This window comes from Chiloscyllium plagiosum, chromosome 23 (genome assembly GCF_004010195.1).
Source record: "Chiloscyllium plagiosum isolate BGI_BamShark_2017 chromosome 23, ASM401019v2, whole genome shotgun sequence".
Taxonomy (NCBI): domain Eukaryota; kingdom Metazoa; phylum Chordata; class Chondrichthyes; order Orectolobiformes; family Hemiscylliidae; genus Chiloscyllium; species Chiloscyllium plagiosum.
In genome coordinates this window covers 21,921,528-21,946,693 of record NC_057732.1, presented here as the reverse complement: position 1 = coordinate 21,946,693, position 25,166 = coordinate 21,921,528, and the positions used below count along the sequence as shown (strand labels likewise).

Genomic DNA, 25,166 nt, shown 5'->3' with positions numbered 1-25,166 from the left:
TAATCAAAAGGGTCTTTCTGTTTCACAACTGCAATATAAAGATCAAAACAAACACCTCAAGCATGATCAATCATCTCAGTCATCGATTTGTTTCCTCACTGGGTTGATAACAGGCAGACTCAAGAAACATAATGGAACCCAGGATAAATATTCTGAAGCTGGAACAATGTGTGGAAACTCCAGCTAAAAAGCTTGCCAAAACAAATTGGTGTCTTTTTGCACCACTAATGTGTTGAACGTAGTGAAGAAATTTGCCTGTAGTTTCTGTTATATGTAGACACGAAATTCCAGCATTTGTTAATTGCTCTGAAATTACTGCACAAAATTCTCAGCAGATTTTGCCCAAAAGAGAATTCAAGCAACTTGTGCCAAAATAAAATCAATTAATTTGTGAGGTTAAACCACCATTTTTAAACACCAAAGATTTTATCTTGTCATTTATTTCAGTTACAGATCACAGTTGTATTTACAATAATGTAAGTAGCATAATCACAAACAGCCTCGGCACTGCACAATTCCCAAATTGCACTGTGAATGTTTTACTGCAATGGTTAAGAATCTGAATCATCTTAGCAGAAAGCAGACCTTCAGGCTTTTCTGATGTTGTCCCTGGGGGAAGGAAAAAGGAAGACCATGGCATTACAAAGACTGTGTTCTACAATTCCTGTATGTGAGACAGCCACAGATAATAAGTGCTATGATAGTGTCTTTGGTATATTACAGTTGAATGATTGGACATCACTGTAACTGGAAAGAAACAATCCATTAGAAAACTAATTAATTTTCAATCTTAAACCAGTCTATACAAGAAATATTACATAATTGATCTTAAAGCAACATTTTACATGAAGACAAATATTTCAGATATTTAGCAATAGCAGATTTTAATAGAGAGGTCATAAATAGTTCATTTATGGGTACATTTCATTAATGTCAGGCACTATTTCAACTTCTGTAAATGACCATAGGAAATTAACAGTGATTTTATAATCTTACTGCTTAAAGTTAGCTGTCTTTTCTGGATTCAAGTAAGCTATTTTGAAGAGTGCGATGACAATACTCTGTAAATGGGCTCTTTCCTTGAATTGACAGCCCAAAAGACTTTATCAATTCCCTATATTGCGTGGCACAATTATATTTGCTATGGCCTGAGTTAAGGCAGAATCTTGTGCTCCCAAGCACCTTGACTAAAAATAAGAAGGGGCAGATAAAAATAAAGCCAATCCTCAGAAGGGTATTCAGAAAGACTCAGATACCATTATATTCAAAATATCCCATTCTTAAGCAAAGGAACTTGACTATTTCTTCATCGTTAGCTTACCCATTAGCGATGGCAGCTTGCCTGCAGTTTGATACAATCGCTGTGAAAAATTTACATAAAATTGATACTTGTTGTTTTTTGTTTCTAAATCAGCAAAATAACTCAATTACAGCATTAAATACAATATGCCAAGTCCAGATGAATGGGGTTAAGGTTACAACAAAGAACTGAGACACAGATGAAAAATTAGAGCTTTCATATTTAAATTTCTTTTCTCTTATTTGGTCTCATCGTTTGTAGTGATTTGGTGCATCTGCAAATGCATATTTGAGTCTGTAAGCCTCTGCGAGAAGAACACTGATTTCCTCGTTCCCCCAGTGCATTGTGGGTAAATTCTGCAGAAGAATCATCAGTCCCTGCAACAGGAAAAGACAAGCAGAATGAATGACAGTGGCACAAACAGCAAAAATCTTCCCTCTTTCTGAAATTAGGCAGAATTGGAGCAGAAATGGTGTGGGAAATCTTAGATATAGGTAAGTGGCAAGGTCAAGTTCAAAATCACGAGTGTGAAAAATGAAGCAAATGTATAATTAGATTAATACATCAAACGTGTGGAAAACTACATCCATAGCGAAGTAATTTATAGAACCAAACATTGAGGAAATGATCATAATCTGAAAAAAAATCTGAAAGTTGAAATGACGCTGCACATTTCAGTCTTCACCATCCATGTGATATATTTCCTAACACTGAACTGCCTTGTTATTTGAACAAGGACAGCAAAGCTGACAATTACCATGTTTAGCCATGATGAAGTACAGCAGCAGCACTGGGCCACTCAGCTCTGAGCCTGGTGCATTAACGCGCTGATCCTCCCTCCACAGAACAGTCTTGATGACCAAATAGCTTTCAGCAAATTGCACCAGCCAATGTCATCAATGCTAACTTAAATTAGAAGTACTTCTGTGTCATTTACTTGTTGTGATCATGATCTAGACAGACAATCAATTTGAACATCTCTGTTAAGTTAGAATATCAGCAGTTCAGAGTGATAAGCTTTTACACAAGTTCCAATTAAAATTTCAGTCTATTTTACTCAATTGGTCTCATGACAATAAATTACATGGAATGCACAAGACAAACACAAAAAAATTGTCTCAGTTTGGCCCATTCCCGTATTTATGCTTGAACCTCTTCCCAGCCTCTTCATTTAATCCTTATACGATGAATCTTATAGTTCATCCTTTGCTGCAGTAATGGACATTGGTTAGGCTACTTTTGGAATATTTTGTGCAATTCCGGTCTCCCTCCTCAAGGAAGGATGTTGCGAAATGTGAAAGGGGTCAGAAAAGATTTACAAGGATGTTGCCAGGGTTGGAGGATTTGAGCTGGGGCTGTTTTCCCTGGAGCCTCGGAGACTGAGAGGTGACCTTATAGAGGTTTATAAAATCATGAGGGGCATAGATGGGGTAAATAACAAAGTTTTTTCCCTGGCATGTGGAAATCCAGAACTAGAGGGCACAGGTTTAAGGTGAGAGGGGCAAGATTTAAAAGGGACCCAGAGGGCAACATTTTCACACAGAGGGTGGTGCGTGTATGGAATGAGCTACCAGAGGAAGTGGTAGAGGCTGGTACAATTAGAACACTGAAAAGGCATCTAGATGGGTAAACGAATAGGAAGGGGTTAGAGGGATATGGGCCAAGTGCTGGCAAATGGGACTAGATTAATTTAAGTTATCTGGTTGGCATGGACAAGTTGGACCAAAGAGTCTGTTTCTGCGCTGTACATCTCTTATGACTCTACTACATTTATCTAGCTTGCCCTTACATGAACTTATTTGCCTCAGCTACTCCAAGTAGCACAGTTCTACAATCTAAGCACATTGTGCATAAAGCAGCTCCATTTAACTTTCCCTTTGGATTTATTGATCATTGTTTACTATTTATGGGTTTTGGTTTTGAACTCCATGCACATCTACATTAACAAATCGTTTTGTACCCTCGAAAATCAGTCAAGCTACATCTAAATGTAATTATTTTTAAAGAGGAATCCTACAGCCTGTTCAAACTTTCCAAGTAGGTACAATCTTCGAACCTGATATCACCTTTGCAAATTGTTTTTGCACCACAGTACCTACATCTTCATGACATCAATGAAAAAAACTTTAAACGGTCATCAGCCAAGAGCAGATGATTAGATGAATTCAGAAGGCACATGGTGTGCCTGCCAATTTACTGGATTATTGTTAAAGGCTAAAAATCTAACAGATAAAGATGAAACAATGGACTTTACCTAGATTTCAAGATAACACCTGATACTGTCCCACTCAACAGATTGATTCACAACGTATATGCATGACAAAGATCACAAAATATCAGACTAAATTCACACATTGCTGAAAGGTAGACCAGGAAGGCTTGTGCATTAAGAAAAGGAGGCAGTGCAGAAGAATTGTTCATAGCCATTGTCAGGACCAGTGTTGTTTAAATGTTTTCTTTACAATTTGAGTATAGGAAATATTGTGAAAAGGTACCTTGAGGTAGGAGTGGAAATGTCATAGTCAATGCTGACAGAGCAGAAACAATTTGTGAAGGGGTTCAGTGATCATACGTGGTGAAGAAGCTGGTGAGGTCACATTGAGTGTACTGGGTTTATTTGTCACTTTCTCTATCCAAGGAAATTGTTTTCAAGATGGCCTATTAACGCAATGCAGGTCTATTATTTTGAAAATCACTGTAAAAATAGACTAAACAGATCAATGCTTCGATCTAAACACAGTAGTATATCACAATGCAATGTACAGACAGAGTTTTGGACCCCGGTTCACTAAGGGATTGAAATTTGTGTTTCCCGACTGTTTCTCTTTTAACTTAATTGCTACCATAACATATCATGGAAAGAAAATACCACTTACCTGTTCTAACCCCCATCTGTGTAATGCAAGTACTCTGCCATTGTGTTTAGTGTGATAGGTATCCGTCTTAGTTCAGTGGCAACAATCATGTCCCTCAATCAAATAATTATAGATTCTTACTCCATTCTAGAAAGTTTAGCACATAATCGTAGCCAGTATTGAAGGCAATATAACAGTATTAGTGGAGCTGACTGTGGGATGAGATGTTAAACCGAGGCTATGCCTGCACTGTCAGATGAATGTCGAAAATCCCAAACACATTCAAGAGAGAGCAGGGAAGTTCTCACAATGGCCTCTCCATCAGCATTCCTCAACCAGTATCACTAAAACAGGAAAATAAAACTGAACTGCGGATGCTCAAGACCCGAAATAAACAAAGCTGGAGAAATTCAGCAAGTCTGATAGCATCTGTGGATAGAAAGCAGAATTAACATTCCTAGTCCAGTGACCCATAACTCTTTTCTCTTCACAGATGCTACCAGACCCATTGAGTTTCTCCAGAAATTTCTGTTTCTGTTGTTTCACTAAAGCAGGTCATGGGATCAGTTATTTTATTGCCATTAGTGGGGAGTTCAGTGCATGAAAATTAACAGTAATACTTGCTACAAAACAGCAGCTAATACACTTCACAGTAACTTAATCCATTGCAAAGTGGTTTAAAGTCTTAAGGTCATGAATGGCACTAGACAATTTCAATTTCTTTCCTGGATTGCACTATCAATCCAGAACTGCATTACTGTAGCAGTGGGAACGTGAGCTGAAATCTTAGTTTTGGGTGTTCCATTTAGAAGTCGGAAAGAACTGAAAAACCTCACTTGTTTGGGGCTAAATTAATTAGTAACCACGCTGCGACCTCGTCAGACAATCACTCAAGAGATTTCCTGCCAGTGAAGCGAATGCAAGTTTAAAATTCCGTGGCGACCTGTCATTATTTATAGGCAAGACGATGACACATGGTTCAAGTGTCCAATTCTCCATGCTCCGGTTTTGCTAAACAGATTTTTTTTTGAAAATGGAAAAAAGTTATTTTATTACTATGAAGATTGCCAAGTTTTTTTGTTCAATTTTATTGTGTACTTCCAACTTTTCTATTAACTGGACTCCTGAACTAATTATGACAACTATCTAGGAATAGTTTCCATACCACCATTTATTAAAGGAAGTTAAAAGGGATATGGAAGAGATGTGACGTTAGCCATAAATTACACTAAGTAGAAGTAAAAGCTGTTGACATAAATTCATCTTAGCTCAGTGAAAAGCAGAGTAAGTAATGGGATAAAATAAATGGATTCACTGTCAGTGCTGACTTCTTTAGATCTGCGCTATCTATTTGAAAATGCTAGGTGTATGCCTTTTGTATGAATCCAATGATGAATGTACAAAAACCACATTGGGCAGTCTTGTAGAACACTTTTAATTTAAGGAACTTTTTTCAGATAAAGCTACTTATTGCATACATTAGACATCTTGATTTATGATCCATGTCCAGTATGGAGCAAAATTAGTCTTAGAAGAAAGTATCAAAATCGCAATATTACTATGTTGAGAAATTGCCAAATATTAGAAACTGACAAGTCTATCTGATTCTGAACTTTAACACTTTACAAAATAACTACAGGACCATCTGTTTTAATAACGATATATCCCACTTCAACATTTTAAATAAAACTTCTAAAATCATCAGAATAGGGTGGCTCGCTAAAAGTCAGATTGCTATGGAGTGTAACTGGGTGGATTAAGCATGTTCAGTTACTGATGAAGCAGCAGAGCTGCAGACAGACCAACTCTCAGCATTGAAATGTCACGCCTCAGCACTCTGATCTCAGAGACAACTACTTTGACAATAAATATAATAAGAGAAAAGAATTTTTCAAAAATCAGCATGGGTAATAAAATATTCAATTTAAGAGACAGTAAGCCATATCCAAGTTGACTTCCTTAGAAGCAAGTATTCATGACAATATACGAAACAATTACAATTATGTTAAAAAATTTAAAACATTAATGTACACATATAATTTCAGGATTTGTTGCTGAATTTTCAATGTTAGCTAACTGCTGCAACCTGTCACAATACTGCTGATAAAATAAACTTTAAGCTAACTGATGTAAGATCTAATTGTTATCCAAATAAACAAAAATGTATTTTTCCAATACATCCCTAAATAAAGATAGTTGTCTCCTTTTGTAATAAGTGCAACCACTAGCTGTGTGAATGAAATTTACACAAAGGACCACAAACAAATAAGTACAGTACATTAATGGACACCTCAGTCAAACACAAAACTCTCTCGGCAAAGCCCAGTTGTGTAACTTAAGGCATATAATATTTGTTCCCTGTACGTCAAACAGTTTAAAGACAATATAAGTAGACTATTGTCCAACAATATCTAAAAGAAGAGCTTCACAATTTTAGTTAATGGACTTAAAATGCATGGTCTGCAAGCCACTATTAAATTATACAGGATCTTTCCATTACAGTAATAGTATAATCTGTAAATTGCCTGGGTTTAACAAACAATTATATCAATTTTATTTATGTAACTCAATATTGTCCAATTCAATCTTCAATGCATCTAAGATAACGTTTACAGTCATACATCGCACTTTAAAAAATGTATACAAAACAATCATGTTTAGCAAAATTCCATCAGCACAGTTTCAAAACCCAATTTCATACATCCAACAGAACTGGGGTTCATTAATAAAACAGCAGTAGATCGTACTAAACCCACTGTATAGCAATAGCACTTTGGCCACTTTCCTCAACAAAACCGCTAAAGTATCAATATCTGAAATTTTGTTACACAAAGGTTTAAGATACATTTTGAAAAGATTTCCCAACAAGAGAGAAATGCGGAGTGCTCAAACTGTATTTATCTTACAATGTGGAGAATTTATAGACACACAAATGCATGTTTTTCCTGAGGCTACAAATATTTTCTACAAAAAGCGCAACTGGAAGTAACATAACACTTTTAGAATTGGCATCAACAAGAATCTACAAAAGTTTATTTATTTTGAAATTGTCTGAATAATCATTACCTAAAGTATTCAGTTATGAATTAATGTTTTTAAACTGATTTGAGAATAGAACGCTGATCAAAACATGCCAGAATTATTCAGCAATTTCTTCGTTGTGCTATAAGATATGAGTAGATACATTGAATAGATGCATGTCTACTTATTTTGTCTCATTTCCTTTTGCATTCTGGCACACTACTACGTACAATTCCCAGAATGAAGAGGGTGACAGCAACCCATTTCACAGTCTCAGCCAAAGCTAATTAAGTAGCTGGCAACTAAGAAGCACATGAAAACAGTTTAGTTAGACACCTCTTGAAAGGTGCCTTCCTCCTTCTCTGTGGGGATCATGCTGCCTCCATTCTGTATCTTTACCCAAGTTGAAAACAGAAACATGTCATGCAAGCAAACAGGTTTGAATATTTAACCCATTATTGCCTGTTACAGCAATGGATTGTGCCAAACATCTGAACACTCTTTTCAGATAAGTTAGAGACACTTTCAAACTGACGCTCATTTTCATTCGGCAGCAGTTTTTAGAGTTGTATAATCTTCAATTTTGTAAATTTGGATGTGCATTTTAAACGTCGATAATGGGAGTTCGTTATTCATGCAACCATGAATGAAAAAATGAAGACGACAAGCTATCTCACTTTCTGAAAATCACTTGACATTACTTTATTAGTTACATTGTGGAATTAAGGTGGGGAAAGGTTTTAGGGTTGTTTCTGTTGGTAGAAAATGTAATGACAAATATAGAAAGGCAACATGCTAGCTATAGCTGAAGTGTGATGACGTTAATTGAATGATTAAAATTACAGAATTCTTGTGGGGCAGTGAAAGGTGAAGTGATTTAGAAAGTTGATTATTCAGAAATACCATATAATGTGCTTTACAGCACAAATCACTGTTGAGTGACCACGTAAAGAGAATAATGAAATATTTACTGATAAATGACACTTCTCTAATGGTTCCACTGCTAACAACTTCAATTAATTGAAGTGAGGATTAAATTAGTTGTTAATACATATTTGTAGGTATTGCACTTTATTATGGCCTGAATTTTGTAGCTGTAATGATAGTGAAATGATCGTAGCTCATCTATACTGCAAATGTGAAAATGATAGCAAATTCTGCTCTTCCCATGTGCACAGTTACACCTGGAAATCTAAACATTGCTGTCAGTGATTCCCTAGATGTATTTGACATACTCTTTAAGATCTTGACGCAAATCTTTTCAGATAACCCATTTGAGATGAATGTCCTTTTGTATGCTATTAATCTTGCATTGAAAACTCTTGATGAAGTTGCAACTTATTGAATGCAGTGCAATTAAGCTTTAAAATTGGGAACAGAGTCATAATTATCCTGGGACAACATCTCTGGTTCAGAAAACCCAATTTTATATTGTGGAATGTGACATATCTCCACTCCAAGAAAAATAATTCCCTTGGTTTCTCATGTAATAAAAATGAGCTGGTTCCTGGTATTTTAGCCTCTTACTTAATGCCCAGTAGAAGTCCAAAGTTTTATTCCATTCTCTGTGAAATTATTTAAACATGAAGGGAAATCAGTGTGTTTTACTTTCTGGTGCATTTTCTTTGAGAATTGTTCATGTGATTGGCTGTTAATTTTGACTGATGCACCAGTTGTTGGATTCCCTAGAGGTGGCACTGAAAACAACTTCACAATATGTGAAACCCACACCACAGAGATAGCTAATCTTTCTGGGTATCTTTCATTGAGGTCATCAGTGAGTCCAGACACTTGGCTACTGACAGAATAATCTGGGCCATTATTCTTCAACAAGCTTGCAGCAATGGAATCACATCCCAAAAATTCAATGGACCAAATCAGAATACAAATCAAGTGTAAAGCAAATAGAGTTCAGGTTCTGAGTCCATGGATTCAAATCCCACCACAGCAAATAATGAAATATGAATTCACAAAAGAATTTAAATAAAAGCTAGCCGAATGGCAGTTATATAACCACTTTTGACTGTTCACAAATGTCTTCAGGGAAATAAATCTTATCTGAACTGGGCGACATGTGACACCAGAGCCAGAATATTTGGTCACTCTAAACTGCCCTCTGAAGCAGGCTAGCAAGCCACTCACTTCTAGAAAACTGCTGCAAAGTCTAAAGAAAGGAATGAAAATGAATAGCCCCAATTCCCCTCTAAGTCACACACCAAGTTGACTTGATACTGTATGATTGTTCTTCCACTGGCCAAAATTCTGGAACTCCCTTCCTGTCAACACTGTACATATACTTATATCACAAGAGCTGCAGTGGTTCAAGAAAGCAACTCACCATCATCTAACAGGTAATAAAGGGTAAAAAAATGCTGATGCAGTCATCTTATGAACAAATAAAAATACTCCTTGACACTGATCAATCTTCAGTCCCTTTAATTTCTCCAACATAATCTACTTTCTAATGCAAATTTCCTTAACTCCTCCTTCTTTTTAGTCTCTTAGATCTCCAAATATGGGAAGACATGCACAAAAAGTAATCACCTAACTTCTTTGCCATTTCCTTATTTCCAGTTATGAATTCTCGTGATTCCACTTTTAATGAACTCAGATTTGTCCTGGCCAATTGTTTTCTTTTGATGCATTTATAAAAGCTTTTACAGGCTGTTTTTATGTTTTTTGCTCAGTTACAGTAATACTCTATTCTTTGTTCATCAGTTTCTTGGTCGTCATTGCTGCATGCTAAACATTCTCCCAATCCTCAAGTTTACTGTTATTTTTGGCAATTTTATAAGCTTTTTCTTTCATCTTATATAACTCTTAACTCCCTTTGTTCACCAACGGATGACTGTTTTGCAGTTTTGTGCCTTGAAGGTATGTACAGTTGCTATAAACTATGTAACAATCTGTTAAAGATTTATATCCACATTGTCGATGTACTTCACAATCCATCTCTCGTCAATTTGCCCCTCATACTTTTCATTATTCCCTTTGTTCAAAATTAACAAACAGGCTTCATATTGAACAATCTCACTTAAAAACATATTGTAAACTTGATCAGTAGAGTGTTACTGAACCTTTCTCAGAAATGGACAGTGAAGGTTCCCACAGTACATTATTCCGTGCCCTAATTCTCTGTGCAATGCTCTACAAGGAATACTTGATGCAGGAGCTTTCAGAGCATGGTCAGAAGGAGATTTTTTGGCCCCGGCTTTCTTTGATATCAATGATTATAATGTTTGGTTCTGAAAGTATGCGTACATCAGGCAGATGTTCGATCAGCCTGTGGAACATCTCCCCCATTGATTGGAATATGGTTGTGTTTGAGGTGCCTCTGTTTAGCTTACATGTAGCTTATATCCAGACTTCCAAAGTTGAAGGTGACAGAGGTGATATGCTCCTGGTTCTTTCGCCTTATGAAATCATTCAACATAAGGTAAGAGCATAAGAATGAGGTGTACGAATCAGCCATCCAGCCCCTCAAACCTGCTCCACCATTTAAGACGATCATGGCTGATTTCATCTCTGCTTCACCTTCACTTTCCTGCCTATTCCCTTTAACTCTTTAACTCTTTAACTCATTAATAATTAAAAATTTGTCTATCTTCTCAGATTTAGTCAGCGTTCCGGCATTCACTGCACCTTGGGGTAGGGAAGTCCACTGATTCATGGCCTTTTGAGAGAAGTAATTCCCCCTATTCTCTGTTTTAAATCTGCCACTACTTAGCCTAAAACTATAACCTCTCATTCTAAATTGCCTACTTTACATCAACTTTGTCAAACACCATTCACATATTATATACCTCAATGAAATCGCCTCTCATCCTTCTAAACATTAGTGAGTAGTATTGGAGAGAAGGTACACGCACCAGCCGGTTTCGCAACAGTTTCTACCCGACTGTTGTTAGAATACTGAATGGACTCTCAAACTCTTAGAATTCACTAGTACCTGTTTTTTTGTTTTGTCGCTGTTTACCTATTATTTACTATCTGTGCTACTTAACTCTGTGACCTGCCATTGCTCACAAGACAAAGCTTTTCACTGTGCCTCGGTACACGTGACAATAAATTCAATTCACGATATAGCAAGCTTTTTCTTGTATTCTGTCCTGAACTGTGAAAGATGTTCTCAAACAGCCACTGTGGAAAGAACAGTAATATTTAAATAAGGACAAGTTTGAACTTTATAAAAAGTTTAGGAGTTTTGTTGGAGAGAGATACATTTTGTTAAAGCTTTTCTCTTGCACTCATCACATCGTTGTGCAAGAATACAAAGTTGAGGGGAAAGGAAATTATACTGCATGACAGCAGACTCATTGGTTGCTTTGTGGACTCAAAATGGCAGAGCCCTTGTCATGGAGAATGCATCATTATGTTGACTGACAGTTAACAGCCAAGCTTTGTTAAACTTTAAACTTGGCAAGTTGGCTCAGATCAGTCAGGAGATTGCAGAGACCAGCAAAATGACTGTCACCCATATTCTTGCGTTGAAACAGATTCAGTGCATGTACAGCTGCTTTCTGTCAACAAAGAACAGTGCCCTGCAGCTTCTAGTACATGCAAGTGTGACACATTGCCAGCTAGACTGACAATCCTAAATTGGTTGTCAGCATATTTCCATGGACATTCAGATAGCTGCTAACTGCTTCACGTTGCTACTATGTAGTGGCAACAAGAGAAGTGTTTACCACAGACAGGCTGCTATCCTCAAGCCCAAATGACTTTCTGCATATCACACACTGAGTGAGGTGGTTTATGCATTTCGATAACAGTGTGATGCCAGGTATGTATGCCATATTTTCCAAAGACTAGTGGATCATGCCACTTCAGTTACTTGCAACAGGCAAGGTGCTGACTGTGGCCTACTGCCTAATGTAAGATGTGATTCTGCAATTGGACAACATTTGTTGGATATTCCTAAATGTGACAGAAATTATACTGACAACCAATTTAGGATTGTCACTTGGGCTCCCCTGCACTGGAAACCACATATATTAATAAACAGGGCCTTTTCTTTTGCAGACATAAAGAACATATATATGTAGTAGGATGAGCAAGAAAACATATTTCATGATTGGCTTAGTTTAATTTTAATCACAATTAAATTAACAGTAGTCAGTGTAGACCTTGGAACTGTAACATCATGTGACTCTGCTTAGCTTCACTTGACAAAGAAATTCATCATGGGATTGCAAACAGAGTTAATACAATACTCTAATGTTTTAAAGTTATAGCAGGAAGGGATCTCTATTTAGTTTATATTCAGTCTTCCAAAGATGAATAAGAGAGAGGTGATATATTCCTGGCTCGCTAGACTTATCAAGAAATCATAACCACATATGTTGTGTTATAAATTTGTGGAGCAATTAACTAAATATAACCTTTATATCAGAGTGAACATTATATTTCTTTTAATTCAACCTTTTTTTTCAATTTAACCTATTCAGAGATGTAACTACATACGTCTGGAGCAGGGAGACTTGAGTGTGGGTCTCCTGGCCCAGAGATAGGTTACCTACCTCTGGACCACAAGAGTTAACATTATAAAGCTCAAGACTATGTAATGAAGAATATTACACAACCTTCCTCTTTTTAACATCTGGTATGAACTTTCTATCTGTAGTACTTTCTGATCCTCTGTTTTAGTTTATAAATAGTCTTGAAGTTATAAGCAACTTTTCATACTATATATCATGCTGTTAAAATGTAAAGGGTAACCAACTGTTTCCAAGCATTCAAACTTCAGCTCATAGATGGCTCTAAGAAAAAGCCAATAATCAGTGACAAGTGTCTAATTTAACAGGAACTTCACCGACTAAGCAAACACTGAGACATGAGTTCATTGAGTCCTGACTGCGTAAACCTCAATTCTCCCCAATAAAGTAGAACATTTAAAACTGTTCTCTTATTTGAGTAAAACATCAAAGCAACAATGACAAAATTCAGTGAAGAAGATGGATCCATGGATAACTGACAATGAAGGAACCAGATGAGATAGTGGGAAGTAACAGTTAAGAGCAAATTAGAATTTTAATCATGCATCCCTTAAACAAACTAGCAACATGTCTTGCCTAGCCTAGGCCAATAAGAACATAATGGTGTAGTTGATCTTGCTGTGGGCTGTAGTGTGCAATAAGTTAATAAGCAGCAGCTACAATCTTGTGTAGCAGTACTGTCCCCACAATAGCCAGGAGACCAGCGTTCAAGTCACATAAGTCCCGGAGGACCACCATAACTGTGCAAACGGGTTGATAAAAATATGTTTTTTTATCTTTTGGCTGCATGACTGCTGTGGATAAAGAAAGGTGTGTTGAGGGCCTCTTCTAACATTGTGGTAGTGTCCTACCTTGAGCTAGGAGGTTTGGGTTTAGGTCCCACCTGCTCCACGAGTATGCCATAACATGTTGATTACAGAATATAAATACACAACAGTTTTCTGTGTCCAAGACACATAAGAAGTCTGACAGTGAAATACGTCTGCTGTACATTTTGGAAATGGAAGGCTCTTGAGTCATTGCAGTGAGGTCAGAGACTCAGTATCAACTTAAGCTGAACTGAAAGCTTGAGCTGTGGTACCTTGAGAAGGCTGTTGACCTACTTTAGTAAGTATTCTTGATATCCAAATTACAATTTTAGGAGTTATTGCACTGGACTTTCTACTGATGCTTTATTGGTTAAAGACTTGATTGGGCGGCACGGGGACTCAGTGGTTAGCACTGCTGCCTCACAGCGCCAGAGACCCGGGTTCAATTCCCGCCTCAGGCAACTGTCTGTGTGGAGTTTGCACATTCTCCCCATTTCTGCATGGGTTTCCTCCGGGTGCTCCGGTTTCCTCCCACAGTCCAAAAATATGCAGGTTAGGTGAATTGGCCATGCTAAATTGCCCGTAGTGTTAGGTGAAGGGGTAGATGTAGAGGAATGGGTCTGGGTGGGTTGCTCTTCAGAGGATCGGTGTGGACTTGTTGGGCCGAAGGGCCTGTTTCCACGCTGTAAGTAATCTAATCTAATCAAACAAATTAATTTTGGGATTTGAGTTTAAAAAACGACACCTCAAACGTGAAAAGCACTGAGCTTGTTTCAATGGAACAAAATAGATGAGAGTCATTCACTGGTCAATTTCTCAACACAGTACCCTGAACAATCAGAGACAACTTGCCTTGTTTAAAATTGACAAAGCTTAGCTGTTAACTGTCAAATCCCGACATCCCCACCAATCAGCATCAGTTTGTCAACCAACCAGCTATCTGTTCCCATGCAATATCAATGTTGATTGTTCTCCCTTTGAATTTGTATTCTTGCAAAATGTCCGTATGAGGGGGAGATGAAAAGCTTGGATAAATTTTGAGTTTTTTAGCTTTATTTTGGTCATGTACAAATATTTGGTATGAAGGGCATTCTTGGAAGCAGTTTTATCTGTGAAGGTATGATTGCTTTGCCAAGGATAGACGGTACAGTCAGTCTAAGAACGCTGATCAGGTAAGAAAATAAGGATGGAGATATCAAAGGAGGTCATAACCATTGTATGTATTTGTACATTTAAAAATGACTGCATCTGACTATAAAACCTGAGTTTAAAGTTTTCAAGTAAAGTCCCATTGATCATGAGGGATGTATTCTTGCAGAACATCTCAATCATTCAAATCTCAGACCTCAAACGTGATTTATAATATAACTCAATGGGATTGGTTCAAGATGAAAAAGAACTGCAGATGCTGGAATCCAAGGGAAACAAACAGGAGGCTGAAAGAACACAGCAAGCCAAGCAACATCAGGAGGTGAAAAAGTCAACACTTCGGGTGTAGTTCTTCTTCAGGGCTGGGATTGGGTGTAAAAAGGAGCTGCAGATAAAAGGGGTGCAGAGGTGGGGGAGGAGGGATGCAGGGGTGGTGAGGTAGGGATAGGTAAACACAGAGGGTATGACCTGGTTGGTTGATGTGGTTGATGGGAGGAATGAATCCGGTTGGTAGCATGAAGGAAGGGTCGATCAGAGGAATGGAAGGAAGGGATAGGGGCTGGGAAGGGAGTTGGGGAATGGGAAGGGAGGTTATTTGAAATCGAAGAACTCATGTTGAGTCCTCCGGGCTGTAAGCTGTCCAGGCAGAAGGTGAGGTATTATTTCTTCAATTTGCAGTCTGATTCACTTTGGCAATGGAGGCAGCCAAGGATGGTCATGTCGGAAAGGGAGTGGGAAGGGAAATGAAAATGGGCGGTGACTGGGAGGTCAGACAGGCCTCTGTAGGTCCAGGTCAAATACTTGACGGAAATGCCCTTAGTTGACATTTGGTCTCCCTGATGTAGAGAAGACCACATTGGGAGCAATAGATACAGTAAACCAGGTTGGAGGAGAGACAGGTGTACTTCTGTCTCACCTGGAGGGACTGTTTGGGGCCCTGAATGGTGGTGTGCCGGTAGGTTTTGCTTTTTTTAAACAATTACAGGAGAAGGTGGCTGAGGATTCAGGGGTGTTGGTGGGGAGAGTGGCGCGAACCAAGGATTGGTGAAGGTTACAGTCCTTGCAGAAAGCAGAGAGTTAAGATGTCCTGAGTAGTGGGGTCTAGTTAGAATTGGCAGAAGTGTTTAAGGATGATATGTTGGATACAGAGACTGGTCAGATGGTAGGTGAGGACAAGGGGGACCTGCAAGAACTTGCTCCCATTCTCCCAATTCCTCTGCCTCCGCCGCATCTGCTTGGAGGAGGAGACATTCCATTTCCAAGCATCCCAGATGTCCACCTATTTTGAACAACTTGCGCTTCCCTCCTTGATCATCCAGACAGCCCTCTACCACACCTCCTCCATTCCCTGCTCCACTGCTCTAAACCCACCCCCAAACACAATAAAGACAGGGTTCACCTGGAATATCTCCTCATCCGAGCAGAAGAAAATTGGAGCTAGGCAATAAACCAGGCCTAGCAGTGACACCCACATCCCATGAATGATTTTTAAAAAAAATCCTTGGAGCCCTTATTTAATAGGTCAATCTCTCAGTGTTCAAAATTTTGTTTAAATGTGCACATTTTTGCTGGAACATTTCGATATCTTATCTAGCTTAAAGGATAGATCTAGAGTCATAGAGATGTACAGCATGGAAACAGACCCTTCGGTCCAACCTGTCCATGCCGACCAGATATCAACAACATCCAATGTATCAGGGAGTTCAATAAGGCATGCACGTAATCTAGAAGACCAGAAGTGCCCTGATGTAAAAGGAGGCACAAATGGGTCAGGATGATATGAATGATAACATCTGAGGTAGTACAGCTGTACTTACCATTCCACCCTACTGCTATAAAATGAGATAATATACTAGTTTTGAGATTCACTGCTGTATCTAGATAAATCTGGACCGGTGTATTTAATATTTAATCACTACTTAGAAATTTCAAGATAGCAAATCATCACTTGAGAGAAAGAACTTAGATGCAGTTCAAGTTACAGTGAATCTCATTAAAACCCGCCATTAATATTAATGCAGTGCGAAAATGACTTTTAAGTATTTTGTGTGGAGGGGCTAAGCGAATTAGTGAGTGATGTACTATGTACTTCATTACAATCAGTGCACAATACAGCAACTTAATCCACTAGATTCAGCTGCTGCCTAATTTTCCGGCATTTAGTGTCTTTTCATGTAAACGTATTTACAAGGCTATCATTTTACTTGGCAAGTCTCTGAAATTAGATGACACTATGTAAAATTAGCTGCTAAACTAGGCACAACAGAACGAGTTGGAAAACAGATGTTGTGATATTCATAGCATCGCTTAATGATGGAACACTTCATTCCAAAACAAGGGATGTTAGTTACCAAAGAATATAATTGTTCTCAAGGAAAATATTTTCCTTTGATTTATTGCATCCTCTTGTACATTGCTGTCATTTGAGAAGATTGTAAGATAGAAAAAAGAAGAATTCTTCCAGCAAATTCAGCTTGCTCTGTTTAGGGTTAAGAGATCTTTGGAGAACATTTGAACATTGTTATTTTACCTTTGTCCCTTCAGTTAAAAAAAAGAGACAGAAACATATTGTGTTGCAATTAGAAAACCGAAATGGTCAGAGTCAGGAAGGTATGAGTCCACTGCCACACAGTCACAGAGTGTTTTTTACTGAGCAGACACCAAATGTAGTAGCTGTGCAAATTGGACACTATGTTCACCACTACGTAGTATATAATTGTATCAGTGTACAAAACCAAATGAGGAGACAATGGCTAGTCTGATCTTCAAGTAACTGGTTCAACATAATGGAACTGATATGATTATTCACTAATGTATGTGACAATTTCATTAGGGAAAAACTGCATGAATATATGCATCGAACCGAAAAGGCAGCATGCTGGAATTAAATTATTTACAATAGTTTTCAAATGAAACAGACATTTCAATGAAATAGATCACAGGGCAACAGAGGTTTGAACATATTTGTAAGGGTCTACTGTTGGAGGTACTATTCAACATTTTATCCAGACTTATTTGTACACTTTTGCTGGGCCTCTGGCTGTTGAACTGACAATTAGTCCTTACTTATACTTAAATTATTCTCTGAACCAAATTCTTCCCAAAGCCATCATCATCTTAAATTTTAAAATAGAACATTATTTTAACAAATCGACATTTAAAAGGGCAACAGGGCTTTGTAGTTTCACTGTCTGACAGTGCACTTTGACAAAATGTACAAAAAATATATACTTATATTCACTTTAGTCCATAGCCTGCTGAGTTTTTGCAAAAAAAGAACCGTTTCAATTCTGAGGAGCAAAGTCACCCAAACCCAGAAGTGTTTGAACTTGAGTTAGGACCCGAATGATTCAAATTTATACAGTACCTTTTATACTTAGCTTTATCTATAGATAGCAAAACATTGAATAAGATCAAAGCTTTGCAATTTCATTCAATGTCACTTCAACAACTAACAGGAGACAGCAACTTAATTTCCCCAGAATGATGGACGTGCCCAGAGTCTCAATGAAATGTCTGGGTGCTTGCAAGTCTTTCTGGCCAGAGCTACTGAGTGGATGACCCACCTTGGCTTCCTCTGCAAGTCATCAGCATCACAGATGCCAGTTCTCAGCCAATTCAATTAATGCCACCATTCAGTTGCAGTATTAACCTACTAATTATAAATATTAGCACTTTAACCATAATGGTACAACAAGCATTTAGTAGAAAAAAGCAGAGAGATTACTATTTCATTTTTTACTTAAATAAAGTGACCTCAAAGTGATCATACTTCATTATGAGTTCCTACAGGGAGTTTATAATCCACAGAGGTCATCACAGTTCACACTGACCCACTACAATCCAATCATGCCTTCACTCAAAGATTTCCCAAATCAGTTACAGGAACTGATCAAAAGAAAGAAACCAAGGCTAACATTTCCCTCACCTGACCCTGGAATGTGAACAATTATGATGCCACCGATATTCCCCCAGTTGAAATCAGCCAAATAAGCAAACCCCATACATCAAATCTGTCTCCTTGACGCCACAAAATACCAAGCTGTAAAATTAATTTCAATGCAGCATCATGGCTCCTTCCTTAATTCATCCAAGATACATTATTAGCAAATCTTTTAGACACTGAAATTTTTAAAAGTTATTCATTCATGGGAAGTGGACATTGCCAGCATTATTTTCCACTCCTAATTGCCCCTTGACTGAAGTGGCTTGCTTGGACCAATTCAGAGGACAGTTAAGAGTCAACCACATTGCTGTGGTCTGCAGTCACATGTAGATCAAATCAGGTGAGGATTATCCTTTATGAACCTGGTAGGTTTGTAATGACAATTGACAATGGTTACATTTCACTAACTTTTAATTCCAGAAATTTAAAAATTTAAATTTCCCCATTTGCCATGCTGGGATTCAATTCCATGTTCCCAGTAGAGTCGTATGGGGTACTAACTCAATGACTTTACCACTATGCCATTAACTCCCAAATGCATTTTTACAGCTAGAAATAACTTGCTAAATTCTTTCTTTCAGCAATTGTTTTTTTGCATTGGCTCACCAGTTATAATTTAGGAAGTAATGGAGTTGGAGATGACTAAATATCTATTGACCCAAGACAGGGCACACATCGTTGCCATTAGTCACTCTGGAGTTTCTGTTCTGAGGACTGTTTTTCAACTTTTCCCAAGAACCACTAACAACAACAACTGCAAAGCCAAGAAGGGATTACAGTGCATTGCCATGCTTGTAATCCCCACACCCCACTCCACCACCCCAACAAAGAATAAAGATAAATACAGCACGAATCTCACAAAGTGTAGTATTTATAACAGAAATGAATAACTACAAGTTTTAAGTATATGATATTACAATACTGTATCACATTTTATTCATGTTACTCTGTTGAATGCTGCCAATCCATGTAACTTGTACGTCGGGATATATGAAATTCCCAACACAGCAGATTCTGTGAGAATATCCTGAGAAATTGAAGGATGTGATGGGCATGTGCCTGGAACCAGCTGAATAAGTCATTTAAAGGCAGAGAATTTAGAATGTTCCAGGAAAAGTTAGACTATTAAAAACCCAGTCTAACTCCTATTAAGCTAATCAAGGCTATTAACCATCTCTCAGGACCTGCTCAACCTGCAGGACCCGATATCCAACCTCAACACATGCCTGAAAACCTGCCAGGCCAACAAATCTCTCACCTACCTACATGAACACATCACCCCCAGGCCACCTGCCTCACTGCACCACACTGCTGGAGCCCTGCCCAATCTACCCCTCCACCAATCTGCACTGCATTAGCCAACTACCACCTCACCTCAGACTAACTCCACGTACTTAACCTCTCAGAGCAGCCGTGAGTGTGTCTGGCTTTGATTCTGGCTATTTAATTTTAAAACATAGCACATGCAAAAGAGGACATGGTTTAACTTCCCCAATTATCCTGCAGTGCGGAAGACTGAGTTGAATTCAAGTGCAATCCACATTTCTGAAAGAACCAGGATTGAAATTCCGGAGTAGAGAATGTGGAGTATTAAAACTAATGGAAAGAAATAAAAGCAGAGTAATAATCTGACTGCAATTGCCAGTCTTAGAAATTTCTGGGCGAAAGTGAGGACTGCAGATACTGAACATTAGAATGGAGAGTGTGGTGCTGGAAAAGTACAGCAGGTCAGGCAGCATCCAAGGAGCAGGAGAGTCGACATTTCAGGAAAAGCCTGATGAAGTGCTTTTGCCCGATCAACTCTCCTGCTCCTCGGATGCTGCCTGACCTGCTGTGTTTTTCCAGCACCACACTCTCAACTAGAAATATCTGGGTCACTCACAGGTACTTTTGAGCTTATATTAATTTGATGTTTAAAAATGGTAATTAGAAAGGAAGTAATTTGATTTTATTACAACACAAAAAAATCAATTTGTAAATCTACCTTATTCACAACCAAACACTAATAAAGACTTGATTAAATCAAAGGAATTCATGATTCGATGAACAATGATTACAAATGTTTGGACTCATCTGTTCAAATTAAAATATTCAGCTATATGAAAACTGGTAGAAGATGCTTGAGACAAACATTCCAATTTTCAAGCCACAAATATGTATCATTAGCTGTAATTAAACAAAATTATAAATGTTGTACACGGATCCAGAAACGAATAAGTCACAGTAATGCTAAATTAGATGTGTATACATGAAGAATTTATGCAAACCATGCAGGAACCATCCTGTTTTAGGGCATAAAGCCAAGATATAGCACTTGTACATCTGAAAGCAGCAACTCAAAAAGAAAGCTGACATTTGGCTGGCTTCTTAATGAGAGAGAAAAACACAGGCAGGATCTTTGATGGCTAACACATTAAGGACTGAGGAACTGAGCTATACAACATAAATTGAACTACACAGGTTATTTGAATGTTGCATTTTTAAATGTTTAATTGTTTTCTTATTAAATATGTTGCAAGTTTGTTTTTATTTCTTCCATTTTTAACCTTTATATTTTACCTCATGAACTTTAAGATTTTCAGAGAATAAAGAATACCAGACAATGTAGAGACAATATGAACTAAATCATAGACAAAGGTCATTTGACACAGGCCACTATTGTCAAATTATATGGTCCACACTCATTTTTATCATCCTGAATTGACCAGAAGTCAACTCTCCCCACTATCTTATCAAATCCAACGGCTCAATAGCACTTTGGTGTTTCACACTCTCTGGACTGTTTCCATCAATGCATCTTAGACACTTTCAAATGTCACTAGTTTTTTCACTACTCGAATAATTTGAACTGTAGATAGAACAATTTGACTTTTTACTTATCTTTTTCAAAATTATGTCCTGATTCACTGCCTCAAGGTCAAATAGAGCCCATTTCCTATCTTCAGTTTATTTGACTGTAGCTGTTTCTTTATGTCTTGACAATCCCGTTAGTAGTCTGAAAATCTTGTCAAGTGCTGAAAAAAAACTGTCACTAAAGTTTGTGAGGTAGCGATAGCTTGATAACTCCTGTCTATCAACATCTAAATTGGTCAACAGTCAAGGATGACAGCTCCTTCAACAGTGACAGAAATAGGTGGTAAAGAATTGAAAGAATTGTTGACCAATTTTCTGACAACTTCTGAAAAATTGTGTTTATTCGCTTTATAATGATTTTATATTTTCAAACAGGAGAAATACATCTAATATTATTCGAAACTAAGAACTGAAAACAGGTCTTATCTGTGTCCTCAGTCTCAAGATCAAGGTTTGAATTTGCCATTTTGCGACTCAGAGGTGAGAGTATGACTGCAAATTTGGCAACCTGCACCTACCCCTTCCATGGGATTTTATGATATTGCAGTGCTAGTGCACCTATCTCTGGGCTTGGAGGCATGTATTTAAGTCTCAATTGTTTCAGAAGCGTGTAATTACACATCTGAATAGGCTGATTAATAATTTATGTCCCTTTATTGTAATCATTTATGTAAGTTGCAATCAAATGTAGCCCAATTCTGATCCCTGTGGGAATATTTATATAAATGTTATGTGCACATGCGCACGCATGAGAGGGAGAGAGGGAGAGACAGACATAGCATGTGAGAGAGAGTGAGATGTTACCGTACAAGTCATCCTCAACCTCTGTTTTCACTCGCACAAACTGAAAAAGGGACTTACGGTGTGCACATTTTTAATTTTAATTCTTTGCATCCAACATATACTTTGAAAAGTTGCAAAAATAACTCTTTTGGATCAGTGTAACACATTTAGATTAGATTAGATTCCATACAGGGTGAAAACAGACCCTTTGGCCCAACAAGTCCACAGTGACCCTCCAAAGAGGAACCCACCCAGACCCATTTCCCTCTGACTAATGCACCTAACACAATGGGCAATTTAGCATGGCCAATTCACCTGACCTGCACATCTTTGTGACTGAGAGAGGAAACCAGAGCACCCGGAGGAAACCCGGAGGACACGGGGAGAATGTGCAAACTGCACACAGACAGTCACCCGAGGCTGGAATCGAACCTGGGATGCTGGTGCTGTGACGCAGCAGTGCTAACCACTGAGCCACCGTGCCGCCCATTTCTGGGAGTATAACAAGTCTTACTCGCAAATTTTATTGGTTTAACTTGTGTTCAAATACCATAAAATATTGGGATCTATTGATGCCATTACTACTAATCTTTCCCTGCAAGTTACTCCTTAAAAGTTGTCTATGAATAAATATTTGGTCACTTGTTCCTATATGCTGTGCAGCTCAATGTCAAACCTCGTCTGATAACATGCTTGCGCAGCACCTTTGGACATTTTAAAATGTTAAAGGCATGGCATAAATGGAAGTTCTTGTTGATAGTATGAAACTCTCTCTGATATTTAGGATACTGTAAGAAAACATGCCATTCCTGCCATTGGGTAACCAAAACATAGCAGGATGTACACCAGAAGAAGACGAACCTTTCTGAGACCAGTGGAGGTAGAGGAAAGGAAGGCAATGGCTGATAATTTGAATTGCACTATTGTGTGAATCTAGCAATAATGCCGAGGTGAGGTGAAAAAGAAGAAAAATGTTTACAATTATATTGTGCCTTTCATGATCTTAGAACACCGCAAAGGGCTTAACTGTCAACAGAGTAGTTTTTTAACACAGTTATTATCATCCACAGAATAGAATCCCGACAGTGTAGAAGGAGGCTATCAAGTCCACATCAAGCCTCTGAAGAGCATCCCACCCAGACCCACTCCCCTACCCTGTAATCCTGCATTTCCCATGGCTAATCCACCTAGACTACGGACCTCTGGACACAATGGGCAACTTAGCATAGCCAATCCATCTAATGGGCTCATCTAATGGACTGTGCAAAGAAACCCACACATACATTGGGCGAACACGCAATCTCCACACAGACAATCGCCTGAGGGTGGAACTGAACCCAGCTCCCTGGTGCAGTAAGGCAGCAGTGCTAACCACAGAGCCACTGTGCTGCTAATTTGTTTATTTTTTCTCTTTTTTCAACAGTCACGGAGCGCCGCGGGGAGGAAACCCGGGTCCTGGGGGGGGGGGCCGTGCCCCGGAGCGGTGTGCGGCGAGTGGGGGGAGGACCGGGGCCTGGAGCGGCATGGTGGGGTAACCACAGTTATAGAGTCATAGAAATGTACAACACGGAAACACACCCTTCAGTCCAACCTGACCAGATATCCCAACCCAATCTAGTCCCACCTGCCAGCGCCCGTCCCATATCCCCCCAAACCGTTTCTATTCATATACCCATCCAGATGCCTTTTAAATGTTGCAATTGTACCAGCCTCCACCACTTCCTCTGGCAGCTCATTCCATACATGTACCACCCTCTAGGCGAAAAAGTTGTCCCTTAGGTCTCTTTTATATCTTTTCCCTCTCATCCTAAACCTATGGTCTTGAGTTCTGGACTCTTTCCCCCCCGCGCCCACCCCAGGGAAAAGACTTTGTCTATTTATCCTATCCATGCCCCTCATGATTTTATAAACCTCTATAAAGTCACTTCTCAGCCTCTGACGCTCCAGGGAAAACAGCCCCAGCCTATTCAGCCTCTCCCTTTCGCTCAAATCCTCCAACCCTGGCAACATGCTTGTAAATCTTTTCTGAACCCTTTCAAGTTTCACAACATCCTTCTGATAGGAAGGAGACCAGAAATGCACACAATATTCCAAAAGTGGCCTAACCAATGTCCTATACAGCTGCAACATGACCTCCCAACTCCTCTACTCAATACTCTCGACAATAAAAAAAAGCATATCAAATGTCGTCTTCACTATCCTATCTACCTGCAATTCTACTTTAAGGAACTATGAACCTACATTCCAAGGTCTATTTGTTCAACAACACTCCTTAGGACCTTACCATTAAGTGTATAAATCCTGCTAAGATTTGCTTGCCCAAAACGTAGCACCTCTCATTTATCTAAATGAAACTCCATCTGCCACTCCTCAGCCCACCGGTCCATCGGATCAAGATCCAATAATTATCTTAGGTCACCTTCTTCGCTGTCCACTACACCTCCAATTTTAGTGTTATCTGCAAACTTACTAACTATACCTCTTATGCTCACATCCAAATCATTTATGTAAATGACGAAAAGTAGAGGGCCCAGCACCGATCCTTGTGGCACTCCACTGGTCACAGGCCTCCAGTCTGAAAAGCAACCCTCCACTACCCACCCTCTGACTTCTACCTTTCAGCCAGTTCTGTATCTAAATGGCTAGTTCTCCCTGTATTCCATGAGATCTAACCTTGCTAACTAGTCTCCCATGGAGAACCTTGTCGAACGCCTTACTCAAGTCCATTTAGATCACATCTACTGCTCATCCCTCATCAATCTTCTTTGTTACTTCCTCAAAAAACTCAATCAAGTTTGTGGGACATGATTTCCCACTCACAAAGCCATGTTGACTATCCCTAATCAGTCCTTGCCTTTCCTAATACATGTACATCCTGTCCCTCATGATTCCCTCCAACAACTTGCCCACCACCAACATCAGGCTCACCAGTCTATATTTCCCTGGCTTGTCCTT

General features: G+C 38.7%; 1 protein-coding gene across 6 annotated transcripts in view; it reads right to left on the bottom strand.

The window, feature by feature from the left end:
* Positions 1-407: 407 nt before the first annotated feature.
* The window catches only part of tbc1d22a (TBC1 domain family, member 22a), a 402,297-nt gene continuing 377,538 nt past the window's right edge, over positions 408-25,166 (bottom strand). For all 6 annotated transcript variants that reach the window (XM_043713707.1, XM_043713705.1, XM_043713710.1 and 3 more), the window contains one exon: positions 408-1,677. In XM_043713707.1, the coding sequence (XP_043569642.1) occupies positions 1,549-1,677 (129 nt within the window). In that variant the 3' untranslated portion in view covers positions 408-1,548. The remainder of the gene's footprint in view (positions 1,678-25,166) is intronic.